This window comes from Drosophila novamexicana, unplaced genomic scaffold (assembly GCF_003285875.2).
Source record: "Drosophila novamexicana strain 15010-1031.04,08,12 unplaced genomic scaffold, DnovRS2.1 tig00001741-arrow-arrow-pilon, whole genome shotgun sequence".
NCBI classification, from domain to species: Eukaryota; Metazoa; Arthropoda; class Insecta; order Diptera; family Drosophilidae; genus Drosophila; species Drosophila novamexicana.
This window is the reverse complement of record NW_020824885.1, coordinates 208,571-221,107: the sequence shown is the minus strand read 5'-3', so window position 1 is coordinate 221,107 and position 12,537 is coordinate 208,571. Positions and strand designations below refer to the sequence as shown.

Below are 12,537 nucleotides of genomic sequence, written 5' to 3'. Positions count from 1 at the left end.
CTGGTTGCGAGAGTGCAAGAAAATATGTTGCATTCATTTGCAGACAATCTCCCAATCTCCCAATTTGTTAACTTTTAATAGTTAAAATGAAATGTATTTTTAAATTGATAAACATTTAAGCAATGCAAATATTTATGAAACGGATAAATAATAGAATAAAATGGCGAATGAAATGCAAGATAAAAAGCGCTGAATCAAACATAAATTGATTAAGTGGAATGTCAGGGATTTGAAAGAGAAAGGAACACAATAAATTAATTAGCTTGGTTGGGAAAGCGGGCACTATTTTTATGCAAAATCTCACAATGGTTATGCATTTATGCATAAAGAAAATATTTCAAACTTGGCCGACGCGTTGCTTCCAACTGTTTCAAGCTGAAATTCTAATTAACTGAGTTTGCGTTTGCATTTGCTAGTCAACGTGGCAGGTAATAAGCCACTGGAAGGGAAATGCAGAGAGAGAGAGAGGGAGAGAGAGAGAGAGAGAGAGAGAGAGAGAGAGAGAGAGAGAGAGATGGATGACTGTTAAAAGTACAGTCACGCCTGCGGCTTTGCAAATTTAAAATTAATGCAAATGCAGGCAGCAATTTTTTTTTTTTATTATTTTATGTTTTGCATCTTTGTGGGCCATAATTGAAACCGAAAGCTCAGCTGACCGCAAAGTGACAGCTACATTGCACACACATACACGCGCACACACACACACCCACACAGATAGCCAGTGTGCAAGACGAATGTGTGCGCCCAACTGTCCCGTGGCCGTGCAATAAGCCAATCTTCAAACAACAACTAAACTGAAGGCATCTATGAGAGGCCGAGAGTAGCTTCAACCACAAATGCAATTGCAGTTGTAAATGTATTTGGGAATGCCTGCGAAACTGCAGCGGCATCTTTGTTGCAATGCCCTCTCAGTGCAGCGGTCAGTTACATTGTGTCAGGCAATGTGTAACTTAAAGAGAAGCTTTATATGACAAAGGGTGGACAGACCCAGCTGCGTCCGAAAACAAGTCGGAATCGCTATCATATAGCTCCCAGGGGGATCGGTCGTAAGTGAAGTTCTTGCATGAATAACTTTTTGTTTCTCCCAATCGCTTGACCAAACCTTGCAATTCCTACTCTTAATATACCTTTCATATGTGAGCCAAAACTTCCAAAATATGTTAGAAAATAATTTGAATATGTAACTTATCAAGATACAAAAACCAGGCATAACGTGCTTCAGCATATTTCTCACATGTCGGCTAGGCCATAAGCTAAATGTCTACAAGGATATTCAGTAGCCTTTGTTTCTTGTATTTCTGGACTTCAATTCCCATTTTTCTATGTTCCTTACACCGTCAGAGTATATCTGTTAGTTTTTCTCTTTGCTTTTTAGCTTATTACTTTTCCAGCGCACAAATATATAAATATATCAGTTGGCCGAATCGAGCCTTACACAGTTTTGTATGAAGAACTTTTTTTTGTCCAAATCTTACAAATATGGAAGTACAATGTCAATGTCTATATAGAATGGTAACCATATCTGCATTGACATTTGATTCGCCCGTAAGGGTATTACATTTTCGGTGTGTTTGTAGTTATTTTTTCATTGTGGGCTTTATAAACTCTTTTAGTTTTCAAATGTGAAAAGTTGAACAGCAGCTGAACCCCAGATGCTGACGCTGACGCTGACTGTTGGCCAAGTCATTGTTCACATTGTGCCACACGCCTGAGGCACACACACACATACACACACACGCACACAGCTAGCTACTCAGTTATTTTGAGACGTGCTTGCATCTCAAGTGCAGCTGCGTGTTTGCGCATGTTTGTTGTGCCGAGATGCGGCCGCCCTTAGCCCTACCAGAACCCCGACTAGACCGTCTACTTGTAGGCAAACGTGCGGCATAAGCGGCACAGTGTGACCAGTTTTGTGCATTTGTCCAAAAAGGAAAAGGAAAATATTGAAAGAGCTACAGCAGCGCCAAGCAGCCAATACAGCACACCACATCCTAAGTGTTGTCCACATTTCACATTTGAACGTATTAACCGATTGATGGACTGAAGCTGATGGTTTGATTGATTGATTAACAGAATGACTGACTAAGTGACTGGATGACTGAGTGAATGACTGTTCGACTCACGGACTGATTGATTGATTGACCAATGAAATTATTGGTTAGCGGACATATTGACTGACTGACTAATTGACTTACCGACTGATTGCTTGACAAATTGACTAAAATGACAGACTTACTGTTCCACAGATTGACTGACGGACTGATTGACAGATAAGGGGCGCAAGCGGGGCCTTATCGGTCAAACTAAATTTTTGAAAAGAATTTATTTTTGGCCTGGACTGGGGCATTGGTCCAGCAAAGCATGTTAAAGCTATTCTACTTGGGTCCATAGCCAACTCATCGAAGTTCAGTATACCCCACTTAATCTATTTCAATAGCAACAGGATATTCTAGCAATTACTTCAATGACTCCTATTAGAATCAGTGCTGCTATTGTTGTCAAGGAACGATGTGCGTGCCGGGCCCGGGGAAGGTAAAGGATGCTGGATGGGGAATGGTCGGAGTCGCTTGGCTCTCTAGCGTCATAATTATGTATTGGAGACACTTGAGCTGCAAATTAATTACACAATTTTCTGCATAAATCGAAGAGAACACGCCTATGTTGCTTAGACGGTTGCCAAAGTGGGCACTGCGTGAGTGGTTGGGGTTTGGGGGTCAGAACCGACGCCTGGGTAGCCACATTAATTAGCGTTCATCAATCATGCTTGACCGTAGCTGCAAACGTAGACGATGGCAGTTACAAGGACACGGCAGCAGGCACTCAACAGCAGTCAACAGCAAAATGCCCTCTGCACCTTCCATTGAGCCCCGGCCTCGCCACACTGCGACCCCGCCCGACAACCGTATTCTCTTTGCTCGCTCATTTTGCTATCTAGTGTTTGCGACTTGGTGCAAATATTGCGCAATTTGTCGTCATTATCCAGGATATTGAACCTCATAATGCGTGTCGGCATCATCAATTCCAAAATGTTGACGGATGCACAGCCTCCTGCCCCACCACACTACCCCATACCGAGCGAGGGGCAAGGGGCGCGGTGCACCAAACGTAGAAGAAGCTGAATCAAGGGCGGAGATAAATTAAAAGCGGGCGGAGGAGAGAGAGCGAGAAAAGGAGAGAGAGGGAGGGGCCACAGGACACACGACAATCTACTTAGTTGAAATGTTAGTTGCAAATATCTCACTAAACCAAATTTATCACTGGCAATAAGAAAGATAATATCTTACTGCTAGAACGATAGCTAAATATTTTCTGTAGAAAACATAAAATTTAAGATGGGCCTGGGCACATTTCAAAGATACATTGATAATAATATTGTTTTAAATGTTATCGATAAATCATTAAATATATTATAGTTAGAACGCATTGCAATATATCCAAACCCGATATCAGCTTATTATAATCGATATTTGAATTACTAAATAAAACGAAGATAAAAGCCATCGATCGATGCCACACCAAGATCAAGTAGCAACAACTATCGATAGCAGCACCAAAATCGATGATATTTTGCTACGATTATCAAGAGTTATTTTGTTTATAATTCAAAGGAAATGCGGTCAAGGTATCTACGATCCGCGCTGCTAACTCAAATCGATTTCACATACGCCTGAGCCACAATAAATGCCCAGCTCGTTGGCCCATTGTGGGTGACAGTGGCTCTGTGGTTGAGCGGCGACTGAGATGCGGCTGAGATACTGCCTAACGTGGGCACCCGACGGGCAGGCAGCATTGACAATCATTTTACACTTGGCAGGATATTATGTAAATTGCTTTTCATATTTGTGCAACATTTAAATTTACACACACAGAGAGCGCAATACAGTCGGCGGGTGGGTGTTTGGGTGGTTGGGTGATTGGGTGGTGCCGCAGTAAGTAAATCACGACGACAGCCGCTGCGGTGGTTGCTTTCGCTGCTGGTGTTGATGTCAAAGTAAAATGTAAAGGCCTAACAGGCAGACATCATTATAACGGCAGACAGCGCCAATGGCTGATTGAGTGAAAGAGTGACAAACTGAGTGATAGAGAGAGCGAGAGAGGAGAGAGAGAGAGAGAGAGATAGTGAAAGGCAGAGAATTGTCGTTGGGCGTCAAGTTGCGTCTACGGGGAAAAATTAACGATGCGTAAAAAGTCCTCACTGTGGTTTTTATTTATATGAATGCCTCCCTTCAGCAAGCATATATGTTCCTGCGTATGTGTGTGTGCTTTCGTGTGTGTGTGTGTGTGTGTACATGTGCGTGTGAGTACATTTTTTGAGTCTTGGCGGAATTATTTGATAGTCCCAGTGAAATGAAATTGCAATGTGTCAGTTTTAATGGCGCTGCAATTGCTCCCAGCGCTTGATATACACGTATATATACACATATGTGTGGGTAGGTGTGTGTATGTGCGCGTGTGTGTGTAAGCCGTAAAATGCACAAAATGAAAATGTTAAAGCCTGACAGCAGCCGCATGGGACAGTAATGCATAGTGGAAACAATTGAGTGCTAAGTACAGTTTAGGAAGAAAAAAAGCGAGAAACGAGCAACAAGCAGCGATTAACGAGTAGCACGTAACGAGTGACAAATAACGAGCATCAAATAAAGAGCAGCGAGCAACAAGCATGATTTTGAACTAGGATAATTTCGAACACTGCAAATGCTTAAAGGTATTTCAAATGTAAGTGACGAGAAAGCAAAACTAGCGAGAGACAGAGGATGCACGAAAAGCTTCCTACAAAATAACGAGTAGCGAATGATAGCTGATTATGAAGCACTTAAATTTTTCAAAGGTCATAAAACAATTTGCAAATTGCCAATGTCAAGAGCGCGCGAGAAACTTACATTTCAGACCAGCCAAACAAAAAGTAGGCGAATATAACAGTTAAAACGAATCGACAAGTAGCGAGTGCGAGTAACGAGTACCAAGAACGAGACAGCGCGAGCGGCTCGCAAGTAAAGACAAGGCAAATTACAAGGGATAGAGAAACGGCTGCAAATACATATTAAAACAGTCGGTAAAAGGCAGCGAGTAACATGACAGAACGAGAGAGAGAGAATGATAATGTGTGCAAGAGAGAGCGCGCACGTAAGTGAAATGCTCGCAATTAAGCCCAAGGAACAAGTGCCAGAGGCATGAGGAAATGAAGTTGTCAACAGACAGAAAAGCGAATGCAAATAAATATTAAAACAGTCGGTAGAAACGAAACGAAGTCAAACTTAATTAAGAAGTCACATGGAAAAAGTAAAAAAACCAGAGGCCAGATAAATCAATCAAATTTCGCCAACCATCCAGCAAAAGCAACGCGTTGCCACGGAAATTGAGTTATAAGCACGACGATTAAACAGACTCCAGCCCTGCTCAGCCGACCGGGTTCAGTATTAAAACATCTGAATAAACTGAGCCCGATTGATATCACATATTATAAAAACCGGACAGGAAAATGCTTTTCCAGCTGCTGGCTTAAAATGCTATTAATTCAATTAAATGCATATAAAACGCTATCTAAATGAAAAGTCCGCTTAACAAATATATTTTTTTGTAAATAGAAAGCTGGTATTTATTTTGTTTTATATTTTCAAAATTTTATATTTTGTCAAACGCGAAGTAGGAAGATATTACGCTGGGCAACAGCAGGTTTACAATGAGCATTTATCATGAAGTTAACAAGGCACAAATGCTTATTTCTTCACCAAATTTAATGCTTTAAATACAATAAAAACGAAAAACTTAAGATATGTTCGGCACGCCGAAGATTTAATACCCTTGTAGACATTGGCACTACGGTTCTCGAAAACACACACACACACACACACACACATACACAAACCTACACACACAGCACGAACATACAAGTATTGAGATATTTGCCTAGCGGAAATTTATAATTCAAATTATGCGCTCGCAATCTATGTGTGTGTGTGTGTGTGTGAATTGTGGCCAAGCTAAGCATTTGCTTTTAATTAACTTGAATATTGTACTCACAAATACCCAGCGGTTAGAGGGCGTGTGGCGTTAAGGTGACGGGGTGGAGGGGACGGGGCTTTAAAAGCCGCTCAACTCACCTGCAAAGATACGAAGAGAAGAAAATGTGTTAGAAATAAGAAAAAAAATGAAGTATTATAAAGATATATGCAGACAGGTTAAATTTTATTATATGAATATCAGCTTATGGCACATGGTCAGTATAATACGATTGAGGAGCAAGTGGATGGAGGCAAGGGTAGGATACTGGCACTGAGCCTGGCCTGAGGCTTCTTACTCCCACTCTCTCTCTCTCTCTCCCTCCCTCCTTCTCTCTCTCTCCATCTTTCTCTGTCTAGCCCGCCCTCTGTAAATGTAGTTATAAAATTCATATCAAAGTGAGTTCACAAGCCAAAATCCCAAAATCAGCTACATGCAGATGTGTGTGTGTGTGTGAGTGTGTCAAATGTATTTGCCTATTTACAGCCTATTGCACATTTTGATGGGTCGTTAAGGTGGGGGATGCTGTGTGTACGTGTGTGTGTGTGTGTGTTTGGATGTGTGTGCTGTGAGGGTTAGTAAAAAAAACTTAGTCAAGCGCAAACCAAAAACTAAATTGAATTTTGTGCAGGACGAAATATGAGATACAGATTAAGTTTGACGCCGGTCCAAGTTCTCTCTCTCTCTCTCTCTCTGTCCCTCTCTCTCTGTAACTCACTCTCTCTCTATCTCACTCTGTTTTTCTCTGTGCATGTGCGCTGTATCCTCCACTTACCGAGAATGCTTTGAGAAATACCAAACACTGTATAATGCCCTCCATGGTATCGCCGGTCAGGCAAAATGTGCCGGTCAGATGGCGTCCCTTGCGTCCGACTGTGGCCGCCGCCAGCGATGCATGGACCAGGGCTCGCTGCTGCTGCTGCTGCTGGCCAGCGATGCCGACGACGCCCTTGACGCCAGCAGCGGCGCTGGCAGCGGCAGCGGCGGCCGTGGCCACAACGCCGCTGGTTAACATGCGGGGCAGGGGCGCGGCGCGCATTAAACGCTCCAGCGAGTCCATCTCTGCTAGCTGTTGTTGTTGTTGCTGTAGTTGTTGTTATTGTTTGTGTTTGGTGTGTGTTGTTATCGATTAATAATCGATTAACTAATTAGGATTGCGATCGGTTGTCGATTATCAGTTATCAGTTATTGTTTTTCCTATTGTTGGCTATGCAAATTGACTTTTGCCGTTGTCGTTGGTTTTTCCTTTTCTTTTTGTTTTCCTTTTTATTTATTTTCTAGTTGCCCATTCTGGTATTTGTTTTGCACTATTTTCAAGTAATTTATTGTTAATATCTTGGTATTTTTTGTTGTTCAGTTTGTTATTTGTCTTTACAATTTGATTGGTTGCTGCTCACACATTTGTTTAACTGGAAATGTGTTTGTTTTAATTTATTTTATAGTATAAAAGTTGTCGCATTTTAAAACTCAGAAAAATTTGCCAAAGAACGAACCAAGAACTAAAGTCGAATCGAAGTTAAAAGAAAATAGAGAAAAGAATAGCTTGCGAAAACGGCAAGAGACTGACTAACACGACAGCCATTGAGCAACTGAACCAGTTCCAGTTCCAGTTCCAATTGACCCACACAAGAGCAGCGAAACACATTGACATGAAACGTTAGAAGACCAAGACAAAAGTGGAACACAGCTGGCTGAGGCGACCCCCAAAAAAAAGTTATGAAAAGAAGTTGTCATTATGATGACTGCATACAAAAGACAGCAAGATAGCGCAACAGAGATGGAAAGCTATCTCTTTTCTCTCGCTCACTCTTTCTCTCTCTCTCTCTCTCTCGCTCTTTTTCTCAGCATGTAACACTTCTGCACCGCTGACTGGGGACTAATAAAATGCAAGTTAAATGTTTGTTAAAAATTTATTGCCCGCACCACAGCCAGAGATGGATAGAAACAGAGACAGCGTCTGAGAGCGAGTGGGGAGGAGAGTAAAAGAGAACGAGAGAGAGCGAAAGACTGACATCTTTTGGCAGCTGACCAGGCGACAAAAATGTACAGTTTTGTAAGCAGCAAGCGCGTTGAATGTCCAAACATGAGCCCAGACAATTGAACTGATGCCGAATATCAATTCGGAAACAATTACAACAAATTGTAAAACACGTCAAACATAACCAAATTTTTTATGCAAAAAAGGGGAATGTGCAAAAAGTGCCTTTTATTCGAGCTCGGATTAAGACCAAGCTACAAATGAAATAAATCAAGCATATAAAGCACTCCGAACCACTCAGAAACACTCCGAGCTGCAGCCAAACGCGCTTTAACCTACTGCCAAATGCTGTGAACAACTTCGAACCATTCCGAAACACTCCGAACCACTCAGAAACACTGCGAACTACCCCAAATTGCGCTTTGAAGTACTGTCAAATCCAATGAACAACGCTAATGAACTCCGAACCACTCCGAAACTAACTTAACGTAGGCTTTTTAACTTGACTCGCACTGCAAATCGGCTTAGGGCAATTGAAGAGCGATAAAAGCGACACTCTTTTCTGGTTTTCAAAGATGTTCGCCTAGGACAATGTGGATATGAGAAACACTTGCCTGTCTCGATACATATATATATATATATACTACGGCCCATAAAAAGCTGCCAGTTACGTTTGCGAAGCAGCCAACACAGCTGTCAGCATTGCAATGTGCTCTGGCCCAAAATCAGTATGTTATTTATGTCGCCTGGCAGGACATTCACATGTGCTGTGCGAGTGTGTGTGTGTGCGTGTGTGTGTGTGTGTGTTGACTGCATTTACAGTTCAAGAAAAATAAGCATACAGAGCTCCGCTTGACAGTCATCAGCGAGTGGCCGAGTCTGTAGTCTATAGACCTTCGGATGCTCTGCTTTATGCACTGTTGCTCTGTTGCTCTGCCGCAGCATCCCCCCTCCCCACTCCCCTCGTCCGTTGCTCGCTCGAACTGTTGTGCAGCTATCCTTCTGTCCGAGCTGTTGGCTCTTCCGCTTCCCTACGCCTGATGCTTCAAGCGTAATTTATCTGCTGGCAAAATGTGTGGCTGCGACTGTCAACGGGCACGCCGGGAAGGCAGTGCCAGTGGCAGGGGCAGGGACAGGGACAGGGCCAGGGGCAGGGGCTGGGGCACCAACTGGCAGCAAAATTTATGCAGGCCGACGTATGGCCAACAGTTGCCAGCACACACACACACACACACAGAAGCAGACACATATACTATATAGAGAGTGTATTAACTGCAGCTAAATCAAACTTTTGAGCCAAGTTATGAATTATTTGCCATTGTGCAGCATGCGAAACATTTCTTTGCCGCTTTGCGTCCTTGTGCCTTTTGCCTTTTGCCAGGAAACGACAACGGGGCAACCTTTAGCCACAGTCAGTACCCCCGTTGCCTTGCGGCCCGCAACAGCCACTGCCCTAACCAAGCTTCCTGCTCGACCCGCCCGACGAGGCCATCCGCCGGATGGGGCACCGATACCTTTTGCTACCTGCACTGTCATCCTGCTTAGCTTCTGCTGCCCGCTCACGCTCTCTACATCAATTTTGTGGGCCAAGTTAATTTGAACACAAACAACAACAGCAACAGCAACAGCAATAGCGGACTGTGGCTCCATTTTGTAGCACACTTTTGAGGGTCCACAAATTTGTATTAAAAAAATAAGCGAAAATAAAAAAAGCAGCATGAGAAGCAAAAAAAAAAAGAGAGGCTGCTTTTTTGCGGGCCTAGCTGAGATGATGCGGCATTTGACTTTCTGGGACAGTCGAGACACGTCAATTTCATAGACGACCCCAAAAATTGCTGCCGCTGTTCTTGTTGTTGTTGTTGTTGTTGTTGGGGCCAGTCAACAACAAACAACATGGGCAGCAAAAAAAAAAAACACTAAAATTATGCAAACGAGGGAGCAAAAAAATTAAATGAAGCACAAATTAAGTGAAAATAATAAACCCTTGGGCGGCAAAACAAAACAAAACAAACACACACACACCAGAGGTTGTTGAGTAGAGCGGAGGTTGGCTTCAGGGGGGAAGGGTGAAATTGTTGTGAAAGGGACTGCGCTGCAAAAGCATTAGACATACATTAGGCACTGAGCCCCTGTGCCCTGTGCTATTGCTGCTGGATTTTTGCATAAGCGTTAATTAAAGCTTGACGCCGCACAGTGGGGCAAATGTCATGTCGGTTAAACACTGTTCAAGTACAACTGAGCTTTGATTGATTGATTGACTGGCAGATTGGCTGGCTTGATTGATTGATTAACATCATTTGCTGCTCGCTAAGTCTACTAAACTGAAAACGACCGAAAAATCTTGATTGATTAGCTGATTGGCTGATTGATTGATTGGCCAGTCGTCTTTTGATTGATTTAAATTTATGCTTTAGCATTTGAAATATAACTCTTTGAGTCCACTTAACTGCTGTTCAGCTTGAATTAGTTATTTGATCAATTGGCTGATTGATTGATTGTTTGGCTGACTAATTGATTAAAAATAAAAATAACAAATATTGCATTAGCCCTGAAATAGCAGTTATTGATTGATTATTTGATTGGCTGATTGACTGATTATTGATTTAGATTGGCCGACTGACTGATTGATTGTTTGAGTGAAATTGTTGATTAAGCACCTGAAATCAAACTCTTTGAGCCAACTTTACTGCGTTCAGCAGCGGTTTATTAATTGATTGACTGATTGAACTAAATTGCAACGTTTGAGCCTGAAATTGCTCTCCCGTTTTGTACATTTATTTGATGTTTACTATCCGAATGAAATCGATAGGCACGTGCAAATCGATAATGTGTGTAAGAAATCTATTGCTATGTTAGTCAAAAAGTCAACAGCTAGTACTATAGCTAGTTAACTGTCGATAGTCATCAGTTTATGAGTTGATCGATAGGAAAAAACGCAAAAAGAAGAGCGTAAAGGGCTTCCCTTTGGTAACAAAATGCGGTCCAGCGCCTAACTTTTAATTTCCTCGAAACCATACGCTGACCCAGACACGCCCCACTCAGCTTTCTAGCCTCAGCTCCGCCTCGCATAACTATCAAAAATCTATGGCATTTGAGCTGGAGTATTTTTATTTCTCTTCATTTGGGCCCTTGTGTGTCTATCGCATTGGATCCATTGTGAAAAGCTGGAACACTTATCAAGCATAGTCTCGATGTGTGTGTGTGTGTGTGTGTCGGGAGGGTTGTGTTTGCTTGGTCAGGGGCAATCCTTGGAATCCTTGCAAATGAATGGCTAGGCATTGAAATAATGAGCCGTATTTACATTTCAAAGCGCACAGCTAAAAGCAACAACAATGGACCGAAACTGAAATGCGAGAACTGAAAGCAAACTGGAGAGCTGGTCTATTGAGCGTCGCTACGACTGGACGACTGAACGACAGACGATTGCATGCAATTTGTTTTATGGCCGGGCATGCACATTAAACGCGCACTTAATCACACGCACGGGGTGTGGCCAACGGCCGCCCACTTTTGGCAAAGCGAAGCCGGCGACAAATCAAATTGATTTTCCAGTACGCCTAATACCCTTAAGAAGGGCAAGGGCTGCGCTACAAAGACGCGAGCATGTTGCATGTGTGTCTGTGTGTGTGGGCATTAATAATGATAAAAAGTGTACAAATTAATACATTAAAATGTCAACAGAATCCGGAATTCACATTCCCAAAATTCAACTCGGACTAGGCTCTGTTTTAAATGCCATTTGGCCTGGCAGCTGCATATTTTGAGCTACACGAACTTTCAATTGTAAGCATCTTCTATACTCAAAAAAATGAATTTGAGAATTAATCGCATATGCAGCGGACAAATTTGTAAGGGTATTCGAGAGGCGACTGTTGTTCAAGAAATATATTTCTTGCTTATTTTTTAGGCGTTTCTTGTTGCCTGTCACTGTTATTGCTGCTGCTGTCGTTTGGGGCTTTAACGCAGCATTATTAAATCACTTTTATTGCCATTGAAATGTGCAAAAGTTTTGTTGCGTTGCCGCCACGCCCTCACGCGCCCACGCCCCAACACCCAACAACGGCAAAGGCGTACGCGGCGTATGCGTAATATGAATCGAAATGTATATGTTACTCATATTTGCGCCTGTCTCAGGGCACTGGCAACGGGCAAATGTGCGACTTGCGTCAGTTCATTGGCAGCCACAATACACACACACTCGCACACACACACTCACACACACACACACACACACACACACACACACACAGAGCGACACGTAGCGACAAGTGAATTATATATTTGTTGTCTGGAGTTGCTGCTCCTGGCCATTGGCATGTGTGACTGACAAGACAGCTAAACAACAGCAACAACAACAAGAGCAACAATAACAACAACAAATAAACAGAACAAACACAATGCGACTTTGGGCACTTGAGGCGCCACAAACAAGACACGATACAAGCAAGCAGAAGTAAAAGTAGAAGAAGCGTCTGCCCTGCAGGCATGTAAAGCCTACTGTGAGTCTGTGTCTGTGTGTGTGTGGGTGTGTGCTCGTGTGTGTGGGTGTGTGGATGTGC

At 42.8% G+C, this 12,537-nt stretch overlaps 2 protein-coding genes across 2 annotated transcripts in view; both read right to left on the bottom strand.

Moving 5' to 3' along the window:
- Positions 1-12,537, bottom strand: part of LOC115768283 (neurobeachin-like) — a 243,210-nt gene that overhangs the window by 85,542 nt on the left and 145,131 nt on the right. The gene's annotated exons all lie outside the window — the stretch shown is intronic.
- On the bottom strand, positions 6,237-7,285 carry LOC115768286. The gene is made up of 2 exons (XM_030712824.1): positions 6,776-7,285; positions 6,237-6,367 (listed from the first exon to the last, which is right to left on the bottom strand). Exons 1-2 carry the CDS (start codon positions 7,058-7,060, stop codon positions 6,356-6,358), a joined length of 297 nt encoding a protein of 98 aa, XP_030568684.1. The 5' UTR covers positions 7,061-7,285; the 3' UTR covers positions 6,237-6,355.